An 18,788-nucleotide genomic window follows, 5' to 3' on the forward strand; every position below is an offset into this window, starting at 1 on the left:
CTCCAGTAGATACTTTGTTTTCCTCATTCAAAAATATCTTTTGATTCCTATGTACCTTGTGGCTTTTGTCAGTTCAGAGCCCTGCTCTAGAGCAAGTTACCACAATGAAAACCAGAGTGGATTTCCAGTGCGTGATTATAATTTGTCCAACTCACCTGGAGTTGCATTAGATCTCAATACAGTGATAATGGCAATGAAGGAGAGTGTTTTTGACAAAAACAAGCTGTTTGTACAGAAAAGTAAGGCATTCCACATCCTTGTGCTAGCTTGCCTTGTAGTAGCTTGATAATGAAGTGCAGGCAGATGAGGCTGAATGTATTTCAGCCACCTTTGGGCCTCATGCAGCATTATCCAATAACAATTCCTTCTTCCAAAGCATACAAATAACATGGCAGTGCCTTGTATGGAAGGTTGCTAAAGGCCAAATCCTATATTGCTAAATATCATGTACAGCTCCCCTCAATCCTACCAACATTGTTTTGCTCTCCTTTTTAGTATGTCCATCAAAGTATAAATGATGATGCATGTAGACCTGTTCATGGTTTTACTTGCTACTAGTGGAGCACTATATAATTTATTCATAATTTTCAATGTGAAGCCTGAAGACTAATTGATCCTGTGTTGTGCTGTTATACCCCTTGTATTGGGCTGGTCTCAAACACTGCTCATTGTCTGGTGTGAGAGCCCTGTGTAGGATTTGGTTAAAGTAGGAAATTCGTGTGCGAAAGTACAACTTCTGTGCTTTCCCTTGCTGCGTGCCAGCGATCTCAGCTGTCAGCTGGCTGCTTGTGTACAGTATCAAAAGGGAGTTTCAAAACTGTACTAGGGACAGAACAAATTTGTTACGTGTCTGTCCACCTGTCTGAGTTAAAGATGTTATCTCTGGTCAGTGTAGCAGCCACAATGGCTTTTTGTGTCCTAGAGGGAAGTTTCCCTTGCTGCTTCCCTTCTCGTGCATCTTGTGCCTAGTTTGGCAATTCAGGTTCACCCTACCAGAAGGGGGACTGTGGCTCTGTGTTGGGCTTCACTTGTGCACAGTGAAAGGGGGGGAAGAATAGTAAACTGTTGTGTTGTTAGAGCTCTGAGGAGAAATGCTAACTATGTAGGTTACTAAGGAATAACTTTAAAAGCTTGCTGGTGAGAAGCTGAGAAAACAAAGCCAGATTTCTTAATATTTTTCTTCCTCAAGTGACCTTTCCTGTCTCTAACTGTACAGGGTATGGTGACCCCAGGTGCTTTCAGGATAGACATGAACTCAGCAATCCTACCTCTACTTGACTCTATCCTTCCCTTCTCCTGCACATTTCTACTTCTAGCAGACGCTCAGCCAGGCACTACTGATCTCTCTAGCAATAAACAGAGTTACTTTCTAGGCTTATGAGTAAGCTCAGTACACTGCAGCATGATCAGTGGTGCCAGTAGTAGAGAGCATGTGCAGTTGGGATCTCACTTCTGATTGCACCCTTCCTGGACTGGCTTTACTCAAATGCAAAACTGCATTGTCAGCAAAAAGGCCATTGGAATGTTTGTGAAAAAACCCAAACCTGCTGAGGCTTCTGCTGCTTGAATGAACAAGTCATGGTTGCTTATCACAATAATGTCAAAAATCACAGGTGCCTTCCCTATCAGGACTAAAGCAACTGAAGTGACAGGTCTCTCCTTGTGCCACTGGTGGTTTCAGCTGCTGGGGCAGGGATGTGATGGAAGAGCACAAAGAAGGTGGTGGTGCCTGGATCTTTAGATATTCCTATGCAGAGCAGATTTTAATGGGGCTGTGCATGGACTCAGTTATTGCATGGGCAGGAGCACTGGTTTTTCCCAGGGTTTGTTCCAGAGGCAAAGCTTTCTTTCTGGGTCACAGGAGGTTTAGGAGGGGAGTTCTATCTGTCAGCATCTTGCTGAACAGAGCTCTGCTGAAAGCCTAGTGCCATCTGCCATGAAGATTAGGGGGAAGGACTGGTACAGGTGGTTAACAAAGGTGCCTGTCCCAAAAGCCATGGATGAAACAGGAGATAACATCAGCCAAGTCAGACTTAGTTTTGCTGTGGCACCTTTAAGGAATTGCAGTTTTGTGGGAGCTGACTTGAGACAAAGAGAAGACTCTGAAACACTGATGCCACTGAAGCACTCTTGGACATTGTTTCTGAATAGAGGGAGTGTCTGTATGGATGTTTTAATTCAGGTCACTCTGAACAGAAATGCTGTATTTGAGTTATTTCTCATAACTAAATCATAAATCTTCTGTATTTTTGCTTACAGAATCCTTTCAAGTTGTGGTAAGAGGCAACGGCTTTTATCATGCAAGAAATATTGACCAGGTGCTCTGCAGCTTCAAGCTCAATGACAGTCTTACTATCAGTAAGTTTGCAGGCTGGTGAATTGCAGTGACCCCTGTGGCTGTGTCACCTCACAGGCCAATTCTCATCCACGTTCAGGGGAGTCCTTGCAGCAGATGTGAGAGGAGCGGATGCTCCTTTCTGACACCAGTTGCTGGTGCCATCACATTGATTGTGTAACATGGAAACTCCTTGTCATTGCTGTGCTGAACAGGGTCTTTTTGTTGATGTCTCAGTAGCCTGGCGAAGGACTGAATGGCCAAAAAAAGATGGCCTGTCCAATTTCTCAGCAGTCCTCTCTCATTCCTGAGAAGCCGTGTGTGTCTGGCAGAGTGAAACATGGTGTGGGGAGAGGAGCTCTGCTCCTTTTTCATATATGCTACCCTTGTGGCCAGAGCACAGTAGAGGCTTTCATATGCTGTTGTGGCCAGACTGATGTTTCCCTAGCAGTGAATTCACTTACAAGAGGGAATGCATGAATTTCTCCTTCATTTCCCATCTCAGTTGTCTATGTTGATGTTGTAGTCAATCAGCTCTGGTGGTCTTGCATTTATTCCACTTACAGATATCCTCTAACCAGGATTTGTTTTTTGTGGTTTATCAGTTAGACAGACTTTTTGCTTTTTCTTCCCTGACCCCAATCATTAGCACCTTGGCTGGGCTTCACACAGTGAGTGCTGACCTGGGCCTGAAAATACACAGTAGGAGAACTACTCTGATTCCATTCCTACTCCATGCTGTGTTTTCCTTGGGTTAAGTTTGCAACAGATATGCTGATCTGTGCTGGCTTTTTTTCTGTCCCCAAAACGTATCACTGATTTCCATGCCCTCATCTCTGCCAAAGAAGGGAAATGAGTTCTGTCTTCTGGTGTGCTTGAAGTGGGTGAAGCACGGAGGAACAACTCTTACATCTGTTGTTGCTTGAGTGAATTTTTTCCTACATAAAAGAGTAAACAAGCCTCAAAAGTATAATTAAGATGGCAGCCTTTATAAGCCTCTTATTCCCTTGGGTTTGGCTCTTGTAGACCACTCCTTCTCCAGGCTGGCAGCACGGTTGCTTTGCTGGCCATTCAGAGCTAAGCTGTAGTCACTGGGGTGATATGCCTGCTCTTGTGCCTCAGCTTACACACTTTTGGTGGAGTGGCATTGCAGGATTACTGCTGGGCCTCCTGACTGTATTCATTGAGCTTGGCTTTCTGGACGTGACTTTTGAAAGCAACAGCATTAACACTGCTGAATCATGGAGCAGTGGAGTGCAAGGGGGTGGGAGGATGTGTGCCCTAGTGTTTAACTCTGCATGCACCAAACCTTTATAAACATGGGCTGTTTACAGATGATGCTGCCACAGAAAGGAAGGTTGGGTCCAGGAGAAGCAGCTAGTGCAGAGCAGATCCTCATGATTGTATTAGTCATGGCCCCTCTCTGCCTGTTTCCTGTAAATGACCAACCATCTCTTGGGTTTGTTTTTTTTCCCCCAGTATTTTTCCATTTCAGCTCCACCCCATCTCTGTCCTTCCCTTTTGTTGGGCTCAGGCAGTGCAGCCTTGGATTCTCTTCTATGTGTATTTGGACATGCTTAGACAAAAATTGAACCCTAAACTTTTGAGCCCTTGAGTAACTCGAGGGGTCAGACTATTCAGTGTGAGAAGAGGTTGCACGTAATTTTCAGGTAGACACGATGAATACTCCTCAAAGCTGAATTCCAAATAGCTGAACACTGCTGTCAGGAACAGAGATAAACTTCGAATTCTCAGCTGTGGTATCTCTAGCCTGATAGCATCATGTTGGCATGAACATGAATGGTTATTCTAGTATTTAGATTTGTGATCAGCACCATTGGGGAGTATTGGCACTTGCCAATATATTGAGTTCATCTGTGGCTGTCTTTGGTATCAGCACTTCTCAAGGGGGTGGCCTGCTTGAAGCAATTTATTTTTTTCATCCCTGATAGTTAAATTAATTTACTTTCAGATGAAAAGCCGACTTTTGTTCATGATACCTACTTACTTTGCCCTGCCCCAGTGATAGAAGATGCTGGACAGTGAGTATTGCTTTCAGCACATGTTGAGAGAGTGGACTTCTGGGTGAAGATGTCATTACTGAGCCAGAGGCTCAGGATTTTGCCCAAAGTGTCTCCTAATAAATTTGTGTGTGTGTGTGTGTGTGTATGTGTGTGTGTGATATTGCAGCCATCTCCTTTCCTAGTATGTGCCAACATAGCTCTATTTAACATTGGGTTTTCAGCACAGTTTAACCAAAGGTCTTCTTGGGCCATGGCCCCATATCATAGAATCACAGAATGGTGATTCCTCCTCTCTTCCTATATCCTGTTGTTTCAGACCAAAGGGTAATTAAGTTCAAAACTTTTAATTTTGATGAGAAGGAGATGCCTGATTTCAATTCCTTTGCTGCTATTATATACATTGCTTCCTGTATTTTGCTCTTGTGTCTAGTGTTGATATTTTTCAGCCTTTTTAATTCTGTAGACTTCTGGGAGTCATGGCACAGTGCCCTACCTTTTCCCTATGGTAGGTGCTTAAATACTGCATTGGCGCTATGGGTGAATGCCTCCTTTCCCTTTTGTATTTGTCACTGAAGGAAATTAATTTGGTGCGGTTTTGTAATTTTTTAAATTATTATTTTATTTTTTTTTCTCCCTTGGACCCTTTCTCTGATACTGGAGAATGGCTAGGGAAGATTCTTCTTGAATTTCACTGGGATTTCAGTGTTTTTACCCTTCTTAATCTCAGTGCAGGTGGTCTGGATTTGCTTGGATACAAAAGAACACATTCTGATTTATTGACAGAAGGGTTTCTTTAAATAAATAAAAGTCTTAAAGTTTCTTGTGCTGTCTACAGCAGTATTGCTATTGTCTGAGGCATTCTGTTATGACTCACTGTCCTAGCGCCCTTTGCCCCAGCTGGGATGGGTTTTTTTAATAAAAAGTATCTGTCCCAGCTCAACTAAGGCAACATAAAAAGGGTGGCTCCTGGGCAAACAAGGAGGCAAACGCAGGTAAGTGCCTGAGGCCATGAAAACGCCCTGACTCAAAAGGATGCACTGTCAGTGCATGCTCATAAACCAGTGGTCGAAAAAGAGACAGGTTAAAGGTAACAACGGGTGTAAAGATGACACTAAAAGTAAACATATCTGTTTTGTGCTCTAGGGTGGTTTTCCTGCAAGTCAGCATGAACAACGGGCTAACATTCATCTCCAGCTCTGTCAGCATCACCAGCACACATTGTGTAAGTAATTCCAATGGGGCTTGACAGAGGAACCATGAGACCTTGGAAAGAAATGGTTGTTCTTCAGGCAAAGCCTCCTTGAGTGAGCGTGACCTCTCTGCAGCTTCTGCCCCACTGCTACTGACTGGATCCCAGCAGCTCCTGGGAAAATAACCAGGGCTACTTAACATCAAATTGTTATTGATGATGGATAGATCATAAGAAATCTTCTGAGTAAAAGATTAGAATAAGAGGCACCCTGCCCATTCCTACTCCAGGAGAGAGATCCTCAAAACTAGGATCTTAACAGAAGGAGATCTGAGAAAATGATCGAAGGAGCATCAAGGAGCAACCTCTTTTGTGCCGTGGGGTCCCTGATGGGATATGGGGTAAAAGGTACAACTGTTAGGACTTGTGTCTGGAAAGGCCACAGAGGGAAAGGACAGTGATGTCTGTCCTGCATCACGTGGTCAAAAAGACCAGGTGAAGTGTCAATGACAAACAGCTAGAAGTGGTCCTTTATCAAAATCAGATTTTTAGAACCAAATAAGCAAAATTAGGAAACTGACTAATAAATAAAGAGTTGTTGTCCTTGCCTTGGGGTAAAAATAGGCAGTGCCCATAGCTCGTGTGAGCAAGTACAGTAATTAAATATGTGACCTTGTGCTTGTGGTCTAAACCAAGCTGGCTGAAGTACCTGATAGCAGTTTGTATCATTGTTATTAGTGTCAAAAGGACTTTCATAGCCTATGCCAAATGCTGTCATATTGGCTTGTAATCATTGTTGGCCATTTTGACAGCTGGAGAACAGAAGGGCAGGAATGCAGATAGAGGCGACTGGAACTTGTAAATCTAATTTTCTGATATTTGCAGCAATGAAGGTGGGAAATATCACTCCAGAATGCTGGAACAGGCTGGGTTGTAGGGACACAATGTAACAGATATGTGTTTGTTTCTTTATGGGATTATTTCTATGTTGCTAAAACTTTCTTCCAAATTTTCGGCACTGAGAACTGATACTTTCACACTTAATTCCACTCTTTTACCTCAGGTACAATAAAACCTTTCCAGTCTGCAGTGGCGTTAACTGGTGCATTTAGTTACCCATATGTAATCTATTTCTGATGAAGACTGAAGTTTCAACCCTAACCGGGGTTCCTAAAGGCCAGAGCATGGATGGAGGAAGCTTTTCCTTTTGGCAGCCTTAGGATAAAAAGAGGAATCCAATCTCCAGTCTTGTCAATCTGACAGTTTTTGACCAGCCTCTTGCAGATTGAATTGAAGGAAGGAGGAAGCCTGATTTGCAGCTGATGGAAAAATACTGTCTCGCTCCTGTTAGTCCCATAAGCAGGGAGGTTGGCAGTTCACTTTGCAACTTTAATTTCATGCATTTGACTCTTCTCGTTTTAGAGACTCCCTCCATTTCCTTTCCTCTCCTGTTTCCTTTTCTGTGGGTGGCAGTCAGCTGGCCTGCTCAGCTCTCCTCCCCAGCTGGTCCTTCTGTCTTTTCTGTACAGTAAGTATCTTCACTATAATCCGAAAGCCTCTGTGTTATCCCCATGCTTATTTCTGTTCAACTGTATGAAGTCTGCTATTTTCTTTTCAAAGTCCAGCTTCACTGTGGTGCTTTGTATCATTAAAATCATTAAAAGAAGACTCTTTAGCTTCTTGGTGCCAGCAGCTCCTAAGCTGCTGCTGGCAAGTGTCTCAGCAATTTATATTTGCAGTTAGCATGGGAAAAGCGATGGTTGGGAACAAAGGCTACAAAACAAGGAGGTAATATATGTTTGGAGTAATAGTAGCAATGGTACTGTATTGCTGCTGTGCTCGGATTTGTTTTTAAGGAGTGCAGCAATGTTTCTTAATGTTATGCGTGATTTTTACTCACTCACTTTACTGGGAATTCATTTCTCTTCAAGTATCTGCTTTCCAGATGCATTAGTTGTGCATGAGGCCATGGCAGGGCCAGAGAGGGGGGCTTAGCACTGAACTGCAGCTGGGTACAGTGTTCTCTAACACGACTTGTTTGAGCAGGGAGTCTGGCACATGTTGGAGCAGTCCAGCTGCTCCCTGGCCAAATGAAGGTGAGCCAGGTGGCGTATCCTACAGCAGGTCGGTTTGTTGCATCTGTAACAAAAAGCCACAGAGCAGTGTAGGGATGGCTGCTGACACAGATATGGGATACTGGGTTACCTGCCTAACAGCATGGAGTAGGAGCTGTGTCTGTGTTAGTCCCATATTGAACATGTCAGTCTAGGAATTGGCCTGGAGGGAGCTAGGTACCACCTAAGTCGGTCATCCAGGATCGAACCCAGACTTTGCAAAGCTCTTAGCAGCTGATACTTTCCACCCTCAGCCTTTTCATTGCCTGGGGGGAAAACAAATGCACTTAGAACGCTGCAAGGAATCTCTGTTGTAAGAAGGGGCTAAGCATCAGTTTCTGGTGTCATAGAAATTCAGCAGGTAGTTTCAGATTTAATAATGTGAATTTCGTGGACTTTATCATATAGAATTCACTTTGGGAATTTAGCTTCTTTCCCTTTATCCCACCTATCCTTTGAAAATCTCTTACAGCTTTCTCTCTAGCCTATTCCTCTTTCCTCAGCCTCATTGACAGACCTTTCTTCAAGCTCTTTCCACATCCTCCTAGCCCCAGGCTTTCCTCTAGCTTCATGCAAAGTTTTTCCTGTTCTCTGATACCCCTGTTGCTGGTAAATTGAACGTCTTCTCAAATTTTGAAAATCTACCATTGAAGAGGTTTTTTTTCCCAGTATATATTAGAAAAATAGCTAAAACACCACAGCTAAAGTTAATATAATTCTAGAACCCAGTACAGTCCGAGGATAGGGCATGTCTCAGCATGCCACTGGCCATGTGAAACAAATGTTTACTTTCCAAAAGCCACGTGCTCTGTATATTCTGCAAGAAGCAAGCAGCATATGAAAACCTGATTCCTGTAGTCATCAGAGCAATAGAGAATTAATCTCTTCTGAACGCACCAATATTAAATACTCCAAGTGCAAAGGATCCATCAAGATTTACACAGAAAAATCCAAGCTGTGATTCTCTTTGATTCTCAGTTGCTCTGAAAAGCTAATTTCAAGTGTTAACACTTGATTTTTTTTTTTTTTGTTTCTAGTAATTTTAAAGAAAATTTAACTTTGATTTTGATGGTATAGAGCCTTAGCTCTGCATCCCCAGTGTCTCACTGTTCTCTGCAGAGAGATCCCTGGATATAAGAATCATAAATGCTTAAGAGAATGATTACAGTATTTATTACAGTCTCATTTAAAATAGTCAAACCAGCCCTAAGAAGCATACCAAGAAAAAACAGCATTACTGAATTTTTTGATAATCGTGTAGGCTAAGGTTGTGAGAGTGGTTTGAGCCAAGAGGCAACACAGGCAGGCTTGGGAGCTGATGAACTGAGCAAGTTGCGCTCTGTTCTATGATACTGACATGTGAACAGTTACCCATAAGGTCTGAGCTCCAACATTCCCATTCTGTCAATATCAACATTTGCATATTCTGCATCTCTAGGAATCAAAGGTTACTCTGCACACCTGAGGGTCTGTGGCAATGCCTTTCTGACAGTAGTAAGGGACTTGCCCAGAATGAGTTGTATACAAGTTTAACCTTACTGAATCTAGTGGGCTATAGACACACTGTAAATTTGTAAGTAAATCATACATGTTCACACTGCAAAGAGGAGATGCTTCCCTGGTTTTGTCACTTCAGGTGATCCTAATGATAGTAGTGATTGACTGGACAATCTACCTGAAAGCTCGTAATGAGGGAAAGCTGACTAAACGTGTAACTTCAGGACTCCTGCCTTCTTTGAGACATACAAAAGTAACTCAGAAATAATCATCTTGCTTGCAGCTGACTGGGACCATCCTTTTCATTGCTCTTCTGATTCTCTTTCTGCTGCTGGCTCTGGCTCTTCTGTGGTGGTTTTGGCCCCTTTGCTGCACAGTGGTAAGTACAGCTTTTTTATTCTATTGACTTGGTTTCATCTATTCTCTGCCAAAGCACAGTTAAAGTGTTGGAGTGGATGGTTAGCCTTGCTTAAAAAAAAATCACATTTGTAAAGCCCTGATTAACAATTTGCTTAAAGTGCATGTTGAAGTTACTCTCATCTGGGTTTTTGATTGTTTCAAGGCCTGTGTGATTTTTACATTGAATGAGAATTTAAATCAGCTCATGGATGTGACTCTAGGTTTCTGTAGGGATCAAGATCTCCTTTAGACCAGGTTTGAAACCTGCTGCATGAAAGTGTAATGGAATTGATTTACTAATGTGTGTAGAAGCTGTGTGGTCCTCTTTAAAGATAAGAGTTAGGGGAGTGTTTTTGCATTTTGTTGGTTGGGATTTCTTTAATTTATTCAGAGGAGCTGTAGAGAATGTCTTTGCACTAACTTGGTAATTATATGATATTTTTTAATCTCATCTGAGTTTATTTTCAACGGGGCTAATGAGAGAATTGAATGGGGAGGAATGAAGCAGAATGACTCATTTGTGACATGGGCAGGAAAGCAGGAAGAACATAGTATTGAGATGGATGAACCCTACCATTGTCTCAGATTTCTCCATTATTTGTTTATTCCAGGTAATCAAGGAGCCACCTCCACCCCCACCTCCAGAGCCTGTAAGTGTGTTATTTTTGAGCTGTGGCACTGTCTGCAGCCACTGCAGGGCTGCCCAGGAATGTCAGTCCTGTAGGTGTCTTAATGACACCCTAAAGGCCGTGAGAGGAAGTTCTCTGGGTCAGGACAGTTATTTCTGCCTTCTGGCCTCTTTATTTACATACAGCAAAACTGCTCCCATCTAGGATGAAAACAGTTGCATAACTCAATAATCCACAGGGCAACAGTTCCTCTGGTATTTTGTTCCCTCTGCCGTGCATCAAATAGGTGTGTAAGCAAATCTTTGCTTCTCAAGCTGTGCTGACAGCTGTCCCTCCTCCAGTAAAGCTGCCATTGTTCTCTGCAGGAGTTTAGCCCAGATTGGTAGTAAGGAACAGTCTGGCAGCTGGAAAAAAGAACAGCCGAGGCCACATTCTTGTGGCTTTGCTACAGGAGAGGAGACAAAAGCCGTCCCTGGCTGTGGCTCTTCTGCAGAGTGACCTTTGGAAAGACATTTAGCTTTTCTCCATTTAGGTTTTGAGCTGTTTGGGGCAGGACTGTATTTAGCTCTTTTGGGGACAGTAACTGACCCTGACCTCAGTTTAGTTTCCCCATACTAGTTTCATGAAAATAAAAAATAGTAGTAAATGAAAGCACCTCCAGAGAAAACTTAGGCCTTCCTTTAGTTCTTTCCTAGGCATAGACAGTTAAATAATGGAAAAATACTTGCCTAACCCACAAGAAAAGCTTATAGTTTACTGTTAACTTGCTGTAACTTGGCATGAATGTAAGGAGGCAACCACAGCTGCTGTTTCGAGGTTGCTAGAGGCCACCACTAGTGTGTATGTGATCCTGCTACTTGTCCTAAGCAGAAACACTGTGACAATTTAACTTCAGAATGCACACTGGAGTTTGTGCTGGGGTTAGTGTGATTAGTGCTATCACAAAACCTGCAGTTGCAGCCATGCTGCATTTGTAGGAGGTTTCAGAGAGCATCACACTCCTGCAGAAGTTCCAGATGCTTTGCAATTTTAAATGAAATTAAAGAGAATGAACTGATGTAAGCCTCCAGGAATAACTCAGAATAGAAATGTTATCCATCCCTTTTCTTGGCCTTGTCTTTATCCAGTATGGGTTGTAATAATCGTGCATTGTAATAATTGTAACTGTGTAATGGATTTCATTACATTTAGTATTAGGCTCCCTAGGTGTGGTGACCTGCCCTTCAGCTGATACAGCGTGGTATTGTTACTATTAACACTAGGTGTGTAAAACTTGTTCTAAAGCACGAGAATTAGATTTCCATGTGGGAGCTGGTAATGTTGCTTTGCTGTGCATTCAGTGTAGGGGATATTGGGTATAAATCCTTTATCAACTGGAAAAGTATCAGCTGTTAGTTCTGACTCTGTCCTGCTAGAGTCAGGCTTGCCAGCAGCAAGAGCTGTTAGACATGAACACTTGAAATCTGTATTACATTGCATGGAAGAGTATCTTCTATAATACTCATGCTCACAATGAAATCTAACATAAATGAATTAAAAATGCTGATGCATTTCACTGAATATTGGTTTAGATGTGGCATGAAATGGGATAAAAATTGTGTATTTGTTGTACTCTCAAAAAAAGCTAACTGGAACATCACCAAACCCAACACCAAACCACAATACCTTCATTGTATATTTATTTCACCAATTTACGATAAAAACAAAATAAAAGGAAAAAAAAGGGTAAAACAAACACCAAGAAGTCAAACCGCAATAATAAAAAGACCCAAACTCAAACTCCCCTTACTAGTTAATGCAAATGTCAACTCTAGTTGTGCCTGGCCATACTAAAGAATTTGTTGGAGGAACTGACCTCTTGAACTGTAGCTGAGAGACCAGATGTCACTGAATAACTGATTGGAAATACCTTTCTCCAAGGCATAACCTAAGAGGTAAACACAAACAAACAAAAATTAACACATGGTTTAAAAAAGATATTATTGTCTTTATTTCTTTGGGCTAGCTCATCACTGCCTTTCTGCATAGCACAGTGGCAAGCCAGTATATGTACAATTCATCTGTACTTTGCCTTTCCTTACAAATCAGTTGGGATTTCAGAGCTCAATGCATATTCGATTAAATAAAAGCAGTCTGGACAGAGGAGCAGGCAATCCTCTCTGGCTACCCTAGTTAAAATTGCAGCTGCTGAGACAAGAGACTTCTTTAGTTTCGGTCAGCAAATAAGCATAACACACAAAGCCAGATATCCAAGGATTGGACCATAGGATGTTCAGCTGTTTTCCACAGTTTATGCTTTTTATGTGAGAACAGCCTTAATATCTCCCTGTCTTTCCCACAGGACTCAGATGATGAAGATGGATTGCCAAAGAAGAAGTGGCCAACCGTGGATGCATCTTATTATGGAGGTCGAGGTGTTGGTGGGATTAAGAGGATGGAGGTATTTAGCTTATTCTTTAGTGTTAGGAACCCCAGCACATTTAATTGAAAATTGTACCACTGTGTTTTCATGTGCTTTTTGAAGAGTACCAGAGACTGGGATTTAATCAGGGTTTGTCTACCTAATTCACACATGCTGTCCAAGTAACAGGCATCAAGCTGCTGTCATTGGCATGAATAATTAAATGAATCTAGTATTATGAGCCAGAGGAAATTCACAGGTTAAGAAATGAGATAAGCACCAAAAGAAGTTTTAATCTCGTGAGTCAAACCCTTTGGTGCAGTTGCGACCAGTTTTCTTGTCAGAGGGAATTCAGGCAAAGCTACACTGGTTTTATATTTGAGGGTGCTGTTCTATGCAGTGCCTGGTTTCTGTGGAAGGGGAGGCTTCTCAGCAAGTTTCTGCAAGACTGAAGATGAAGTATTGCATCTTAATATCTGTAATCATTTTCCTTGGAAAAATTTTATCCTTGATGCTGAGAATGTATGCTGACTGTGACACCATGGATCACATATTGTTCTTGAATGCGGAGTCACTTTTCTGCTTGAGCTGCATCAGACGACAAAATTAGATATTAAGATATTAGATATTGGGAAAAATTTCTTCACTGAAAGGGTGATTAGGAGTTGGAGAAGGCTGTCCAGGGAAGTGATGGAATCACCATCCCTGGAAGTGTTGAAAGGTGTGTGGATAAGGCACTTCAGATATGGTTTAGTGGTGCTGGGTTAACTTAGTCATCTTAGAGCTCTTACCAACCTTAATGATTCCCATCTGCCCCAGATGCTTTGAATTTCCACAACACCTTAGATTACTTGAATGTGCAAAGGCTAGTAGTTCCAGCAGTTTTTTGAATGACACTATTTTGTTCTTAAATGTGTATTTCTGGATACAGTGGGAGTTTAGTGTTTTCATAAATTTGACTTAGTTCCTGGTAGCACTTGGTCATCTGATGGGAACTAGATTAGTATCTGTGGAAACCACCTGCTGGTGGGGACTGCTGAAGGGTCTTCTTACAGTGTGCTCTCCTGACATCAGGTGCGATGGGGAGACAAGGGGTCAACAGAGGAAGGAGCAAAATTGGAGAAACCCAAAAATGCTATTATTAAGTTGCCAGAACAGGAGTATGAGCCGTGGGAACCCAAGCCCAAGAAGCCCCATGTGAGAAAACCACCATCCCAGCGAAAATGGTACACTCCAATCAAGGTAATGTGTCTGACCCTCCATTTTACCAAGTCTCTCAAATCATGTGAGGTACTATACCCCACTTTCTTAGCACAGCCTTTCTTTTAGCAGAGCTAGCTGAGAGAGCCTGTTTAGAAAAGTGGCCATTAATCCTCACTATTGCCTAGTTTTGGATTGTGTATTTCATTTGGCTCTGTGTTGCCATATTTTTTTGAGATGAGTGGAGGGCATGAGCAGAGATCTTCCTTTCCTCAGCTCACACTCTTTTCAGGTACTTTCTTGCCTGGGGTGCAACAGCAGATCCCTTGAACCTTAGGGAGGGCAGATGCTGTTTTCTGCCATCTCAAGGGAGCATAGAAAAGGATCAGATAAAGGGCACTGTCCTTGCTTTGACTGCATTGTGGCTAAGGGCTTGGGTTGGGATCCAGATCTGTTTCCCTGTAGTTCAACCATAAGACAGTGGTGCTTGATTTTTTGGCAAGTTACTCAGTCTCTCCATACTTTCATCCTCAGCTCTCCCATGTCATTATAATATCTGGTGTTTCAATGTCTTTTAATGTATGTATCCTCACCCAACCCTAATGGCAGGGAAGAGCTGTTATCTCTGCTTACAGAGAAGGAAGCTGGAGGGCTAGCACAGTCAAGGCTGCAGCATACCATGCTCATCCCAGGAATCTATGGCCCAAAGCAGTCTTTCATGGGATGAGCTTCTCCCTCCCCTGCTTACTCACAGAGCAGTTAAACAGTACTTGAACATTTCTGGAAAGCTTCTGTGAATTTTAAAGCCTTCCTAGGCTGGTATTCATGTAGCTGTTTATCCCTGCCTCAGTTCTCTTCCCATCTGTATTGTACTTTTGTTCTGCCTTTTGTAACACCTAAGGTAAGATAAACGCTTTAAAGTATTACGTGTCTAATTGTGCCTCTTAAGGGAGTTGTTCACATTAATCTACTCTCATCCTCACTGCATATTGGATATTTGGCTTACTGCATATTGTAGGACCCCACTGGGGTTCTCCTGGTTGTCCAGATAAACTGTGTACAGAGGCCAGGGTACAGGACCAGTGTGGGTACAAACAGCTTAATACAGAAAAGCTGTACCAACCCACCTGTTATTTAATCTCATGCTATTTTCACCACATTTCTTGGTCATATCTTGTCTCTTTTTTTCTTAATTGAAGGGTAAACTTGATGCACTGTGGGCTTTGGTTCGACGAGGCTATGACCAAGTCTCCCTTATGAGACCACAGCCAGGGGATAAGGTAAGGCATCTCAAATGCATTGGCATCACTCCTCTGTTAGTAGCAGCAATGCTCTTCCTTCACAATCAGCCCATCTTTTTTTTTTTTTTTTTAAATAAGCTTGTGTCTTTTCACATTGCCCTAAAGCTAAAAGCTAAACATGTTAATGTTTCTTATATTTCATAATGGAGTTCAGTCATCATTGAGAAATCATGATGAAAAAACAAATCATTGCAAGGTTAATGGAGAACAAGTTGGTGTTGAATTGTGTGCAGACAGTTTCTCAGCCATCTCCTATACATAGGCAAGGAGTATCTCCTGCCTTGATGAAGTCCATTAGTCAAAAGTAGGTCAGGAGTGGACTTCTCCTGGGAGGAAGCAGGGAGTTTGTGTTTTTCAGAGCCACAAAGATGTCTGTGTACTGTCCCTGGCCCACTGGCAATAGCTTAGTTCAGAGCTCTCACAGCTTCCCCATGTGAGCCTGGCACTTAACGGTTGTCTCTATTTTGTTATTCTGAGGGGACAATTCCCTAAGAATTGAGTGCTACTGCTTTGAGCTGTTTCACCATCAAGGTTTTGCTTTCTGCAATGGTTCTTTGTAACATGAGAACTAAGCAGACACAACAGCATCTTTCTCTCCCCTGTGGGCAGAGTCCATACATTTCATCACCTTGGCTCTCAGGTGAGGGGATTATAGAGTTACAGCAATAGGGTCCATAAAGTGTTTTTTTGGGGATAGGACCAGTGCAGATGCCCAGGCTTGTTTGCCTGGGTAGCTTTCACACCTAATGACAGACTTTAAAAGTAGTTCTAATTTGCATCAGCTAGGGCAGCAGTTGCATGCCTTTTGCTTTTGGCAAAATATTGTTATGTTGTTTGTCTAGTCATTAACCAAACATGCTGCATCAGTATTTAAAGTTTAATCTCTTCCATTTTTCTTCTGACACATAAGGGAACCAAGAGAACAAACCCAGCTTCTTATACTACTTTGTAAAATGGTCTTAAATATTTCACTAAGCTGCATTTTCCAGGCAGCTGTGTTTGAGACGCCTTATTTACTTTTTAAGCACGATCTAGAGCTTCTGAATAGGCCCTTTAGGTCCAGCTGTATTTTGATAGCACTAACATTGTATAATATGAATCTGTCCTCTGCCTTTCACTCCCTTGGCTGGGACATTTCTATCAGTGCAGTGCACAACAGAGCCTCTGTTAGCCAGAGTGGTCAAGAAACATGCAGGGGGCTGGCTCAGAACAGGGATCCTCAGTTCCTTGCCTTCCAGCTCTGCTGTGGGGAGAACAAGGGACTGAAAAGAGGCAATGTAAAACAGCAAGCTGAAGGATTATTGTATCAGGGATAACATAAGAAAAATCAAATGTACATCTGGGAAATAGGGTGGAAAGAATCCTATTGAGCCAGATCCAGTGGAATCATAGAATCATCTCTGTTCCCTGGCCTGTGAAATTAACTAAGGCTGAAGAATATTGAAAGTGAAACAAGAAAATAACTAGACAGCCTTCTGCTGTTAAAAAAAAAAAAAAAAAATCACAGGCCTGTATTTCATGGAGAAAACTAGCACAGAAGGGAGCAATTTTATTATTTATTCTTTGGGTAACCTCCCTAGTAGCAGGCCCTCAGTGGATAATTTACTCCTTGTAAGTTACGTTTTTGCTGAGGGATGTGTATAAATCTACCTGTATGTGCAAATAAGTAAATGTGAACATACATCCCTGTGCACACTCCTCATTGAGACTGAAGAACTGGGAGGTCAGGTCAGTGCTGGGAGTGACCAGCAGCACGGACAGCTTGGAGCTCTGGCCGCCCCAGGAGCAAGGCCACAGTTCTGCTGGCCTCAGCCCAGGCAGGACAAGGTCACTCCTTGTCCAGCTGTGCAGGCAGCAGCCAGAGCATTTAGCTTGGGCTTGAGGAGACACGGATGTTCAGCCTGCCATGCCTTGGCACATGGTGTTCTTCCAGAGTCTGCCATCCAGAGGCCAGAGACTGTGTGGTGATCTTGGAGCAAGACATTGCTTTGGCTTGGGGGCTTTTGAGGGACTGGGGTGGGGGAGCAGGGGAAAGACTTCTTAGTGGGGTCTAAGTGCCCTTTTTTTTTTTGTATTTTAAAGTCATTTCATAGCTGTCTTGGTAGTTCAGGAAAAAGTAGAGCTTAGAAAGCAAAAGGAACAGAGTTTAATTCTGTTTTGGGAGTTACACCTGGACACTTGGATAACTCAGAAAAGTCCTAAATCTGAAACTCCCAGAATCAAACAAGTTATTTCCTTTATATTTTCAGAGATTACCAGAGATATAGGTTGTTTTCCTCTAGAACAAGATTCACTAAAGTTACATTTTCCAAATTTCTGTTTCAAAGTTTACTTCCATTAAAAAAAGTTTCCTTTTTCCATTTCTACTTCTTCAGCTGGGCATATGCTCCTTTTTTCAGCCATTGGATGAAATTATAGCAAACCATTTTTTTTGCATAATGAAAACACTCATTTTGGAGAAAAGAACATCCACAGGACAGGGAGAGAAATATTTTTTACAATGCTTTTAGGACAGGGGGAAGATGAAAAAGGATTTATATTTATATTTACATTTACATTTATATTTATATTTATATTTATATTTATATTTATATTTATATTTATATTTATATTTATATTTATATTTATATTTATATTTATATTTATATTTATATTTATATTTATATTTATATTTATATTTATATTTATATTTATATTTCTTTACATTGAAGCAATCTTTAGAAACTCTTTTGGAAAGTGTAACTTCTTAATCACTTGAAAATGAATACTGTGAATTGGGAGCTTTTCTCTCCCTCAAAAACCTGAAAAATACTTGCAGAAAAACTTTATGATAGTTTTGTTGATTTTGGTGTATTCACCAATGTATCCATCACAGAGAAGCAAAAGTCTGTTACACTTTTTGAGAGCTGTTCAGTGTCTTTCCCCACAACACAGGCCTCTCCTCTTTGCATCTGCAAATCATACAGCAACAGCAGTATTGCTATCCCAGGTTTTTAAATCATGACTTCTTACCCATTCCCATCATGAAGTTAAAAATAGCACTGCTTGTATATTTTTGAGTCCTCGTGTGGGCAAGCCCATTCCAGAGTGTATGTGAGAACCTTACAGTAGAAATACAGGCTGAAGCATGTGTGCAGTACTGTGGGACTGAAGGCTGCAAGAGGTTCTGTTGTCCTTTCCTGTGAGTGAGCAGGTCTGCTGTCCATCCATTTATTTTTCATTCTCCATCATGGTCCTGTTACCATTCCCCATCCTTTTTTTTACCTGTGCCCTGCTTAGTCGCCCACCCTAGACATTGTCTTCCATTTCCTCCTGTAGTTTCTTCCTCATTTTCTCTCTCTGTTCTTGTCTGCATGCCCTTCCCCTTGATGAGCCGGACTGATTCCCTGCAGTCCTGTCTTTGGGAGCAATAGGTTGGTCCCCAGCCTCTTTACCCTGTTCTTCTCAGGCTGAAGGACCTGAGCTGCTGGTAGCATCATGCCTTGGGCTGCAGCCTCGCTGCAGAGCTGGCTGAAGCTCCAACAGTTTCCCTGCCCTGGCTGATGTCTTCCGTGAACTTATCAAGAAATTGATCTCAGGATGGATCATTCATCAGTATTAGGCAGGATTGTACTAATAGGACTGTATTAATCTTTGTGAAAATCACAGGAGCTTTTTGGAACTGCCTATTTAAAGAAAATCATTCAAGCATAAGCTCTG

General features: G+C 42.0%; 1 protein-coding gene across 2 annotated transcripts in view; it reads left to right on the top strand.

Annotated features, from left to right (window-relative positions):
• Positions 1 to 18,788, top strand: part of ANTXRL (ANTXR like) — a 59,153-nt gene that overhangs the window by 24,239 nt on the left and 16,126 nt on the right. For both annotated transcript variants that reach the window (XM_066191282.1, XM_066191281.1), the window contains 8 exons: positions 2,260 to 2,358; positions 4,308 to 4,377; positions 5,503 to 5,581; positions 9,443 to 9,538; positions 10,170 to 10,208; positions 12,529 to 12,627; positions 13,663 to 13,830; positions 14,988 to 15,068. In XM_066191282.1, coding sequence (XP_066047379.1) covers positions 2,260 to 2,358; positions 4,308 to 4,377; positions 5,503 to 5,581; positions 9,443 to 9,538; positions 10,170 to 10,208; positions 12,529 to 12,627; positions 13,663 to 13,830; positions 14,988 to 15,068 — 731 coding nt within the window. The remainder of the gene's footprint in view (positions 1 to 2,259; positions 2,359 to 4,307; positions 4,378 to 5,502; positions 5,582 to 9,442; positions 9,539 to 10,169; positions 10,209 to 12,528; positions 12,628 to 13,662; positions 13,831 to 14,987; positions 15,069 to 18,788) is intronic.

The sequence above is a fragment of the Chamaea fasciata genome, unplaced genomic scaffold (genome assembly GCF_029207755.1).
Source record: "Chamaea fasciata isolate MVZ Bird 193981 ecotype frontalis unplaced genomic scaffold, bChaFas1.0.hap1 SCAF_9, whole genome shotgun sequence".
NCBI classification, from domain to species: domain Eukaryota; kingdom Metazoa; phylum Chordata; class Aves; order Passeriformes; family Sylviidae; genus Chamaea; species Chamaea fasciata.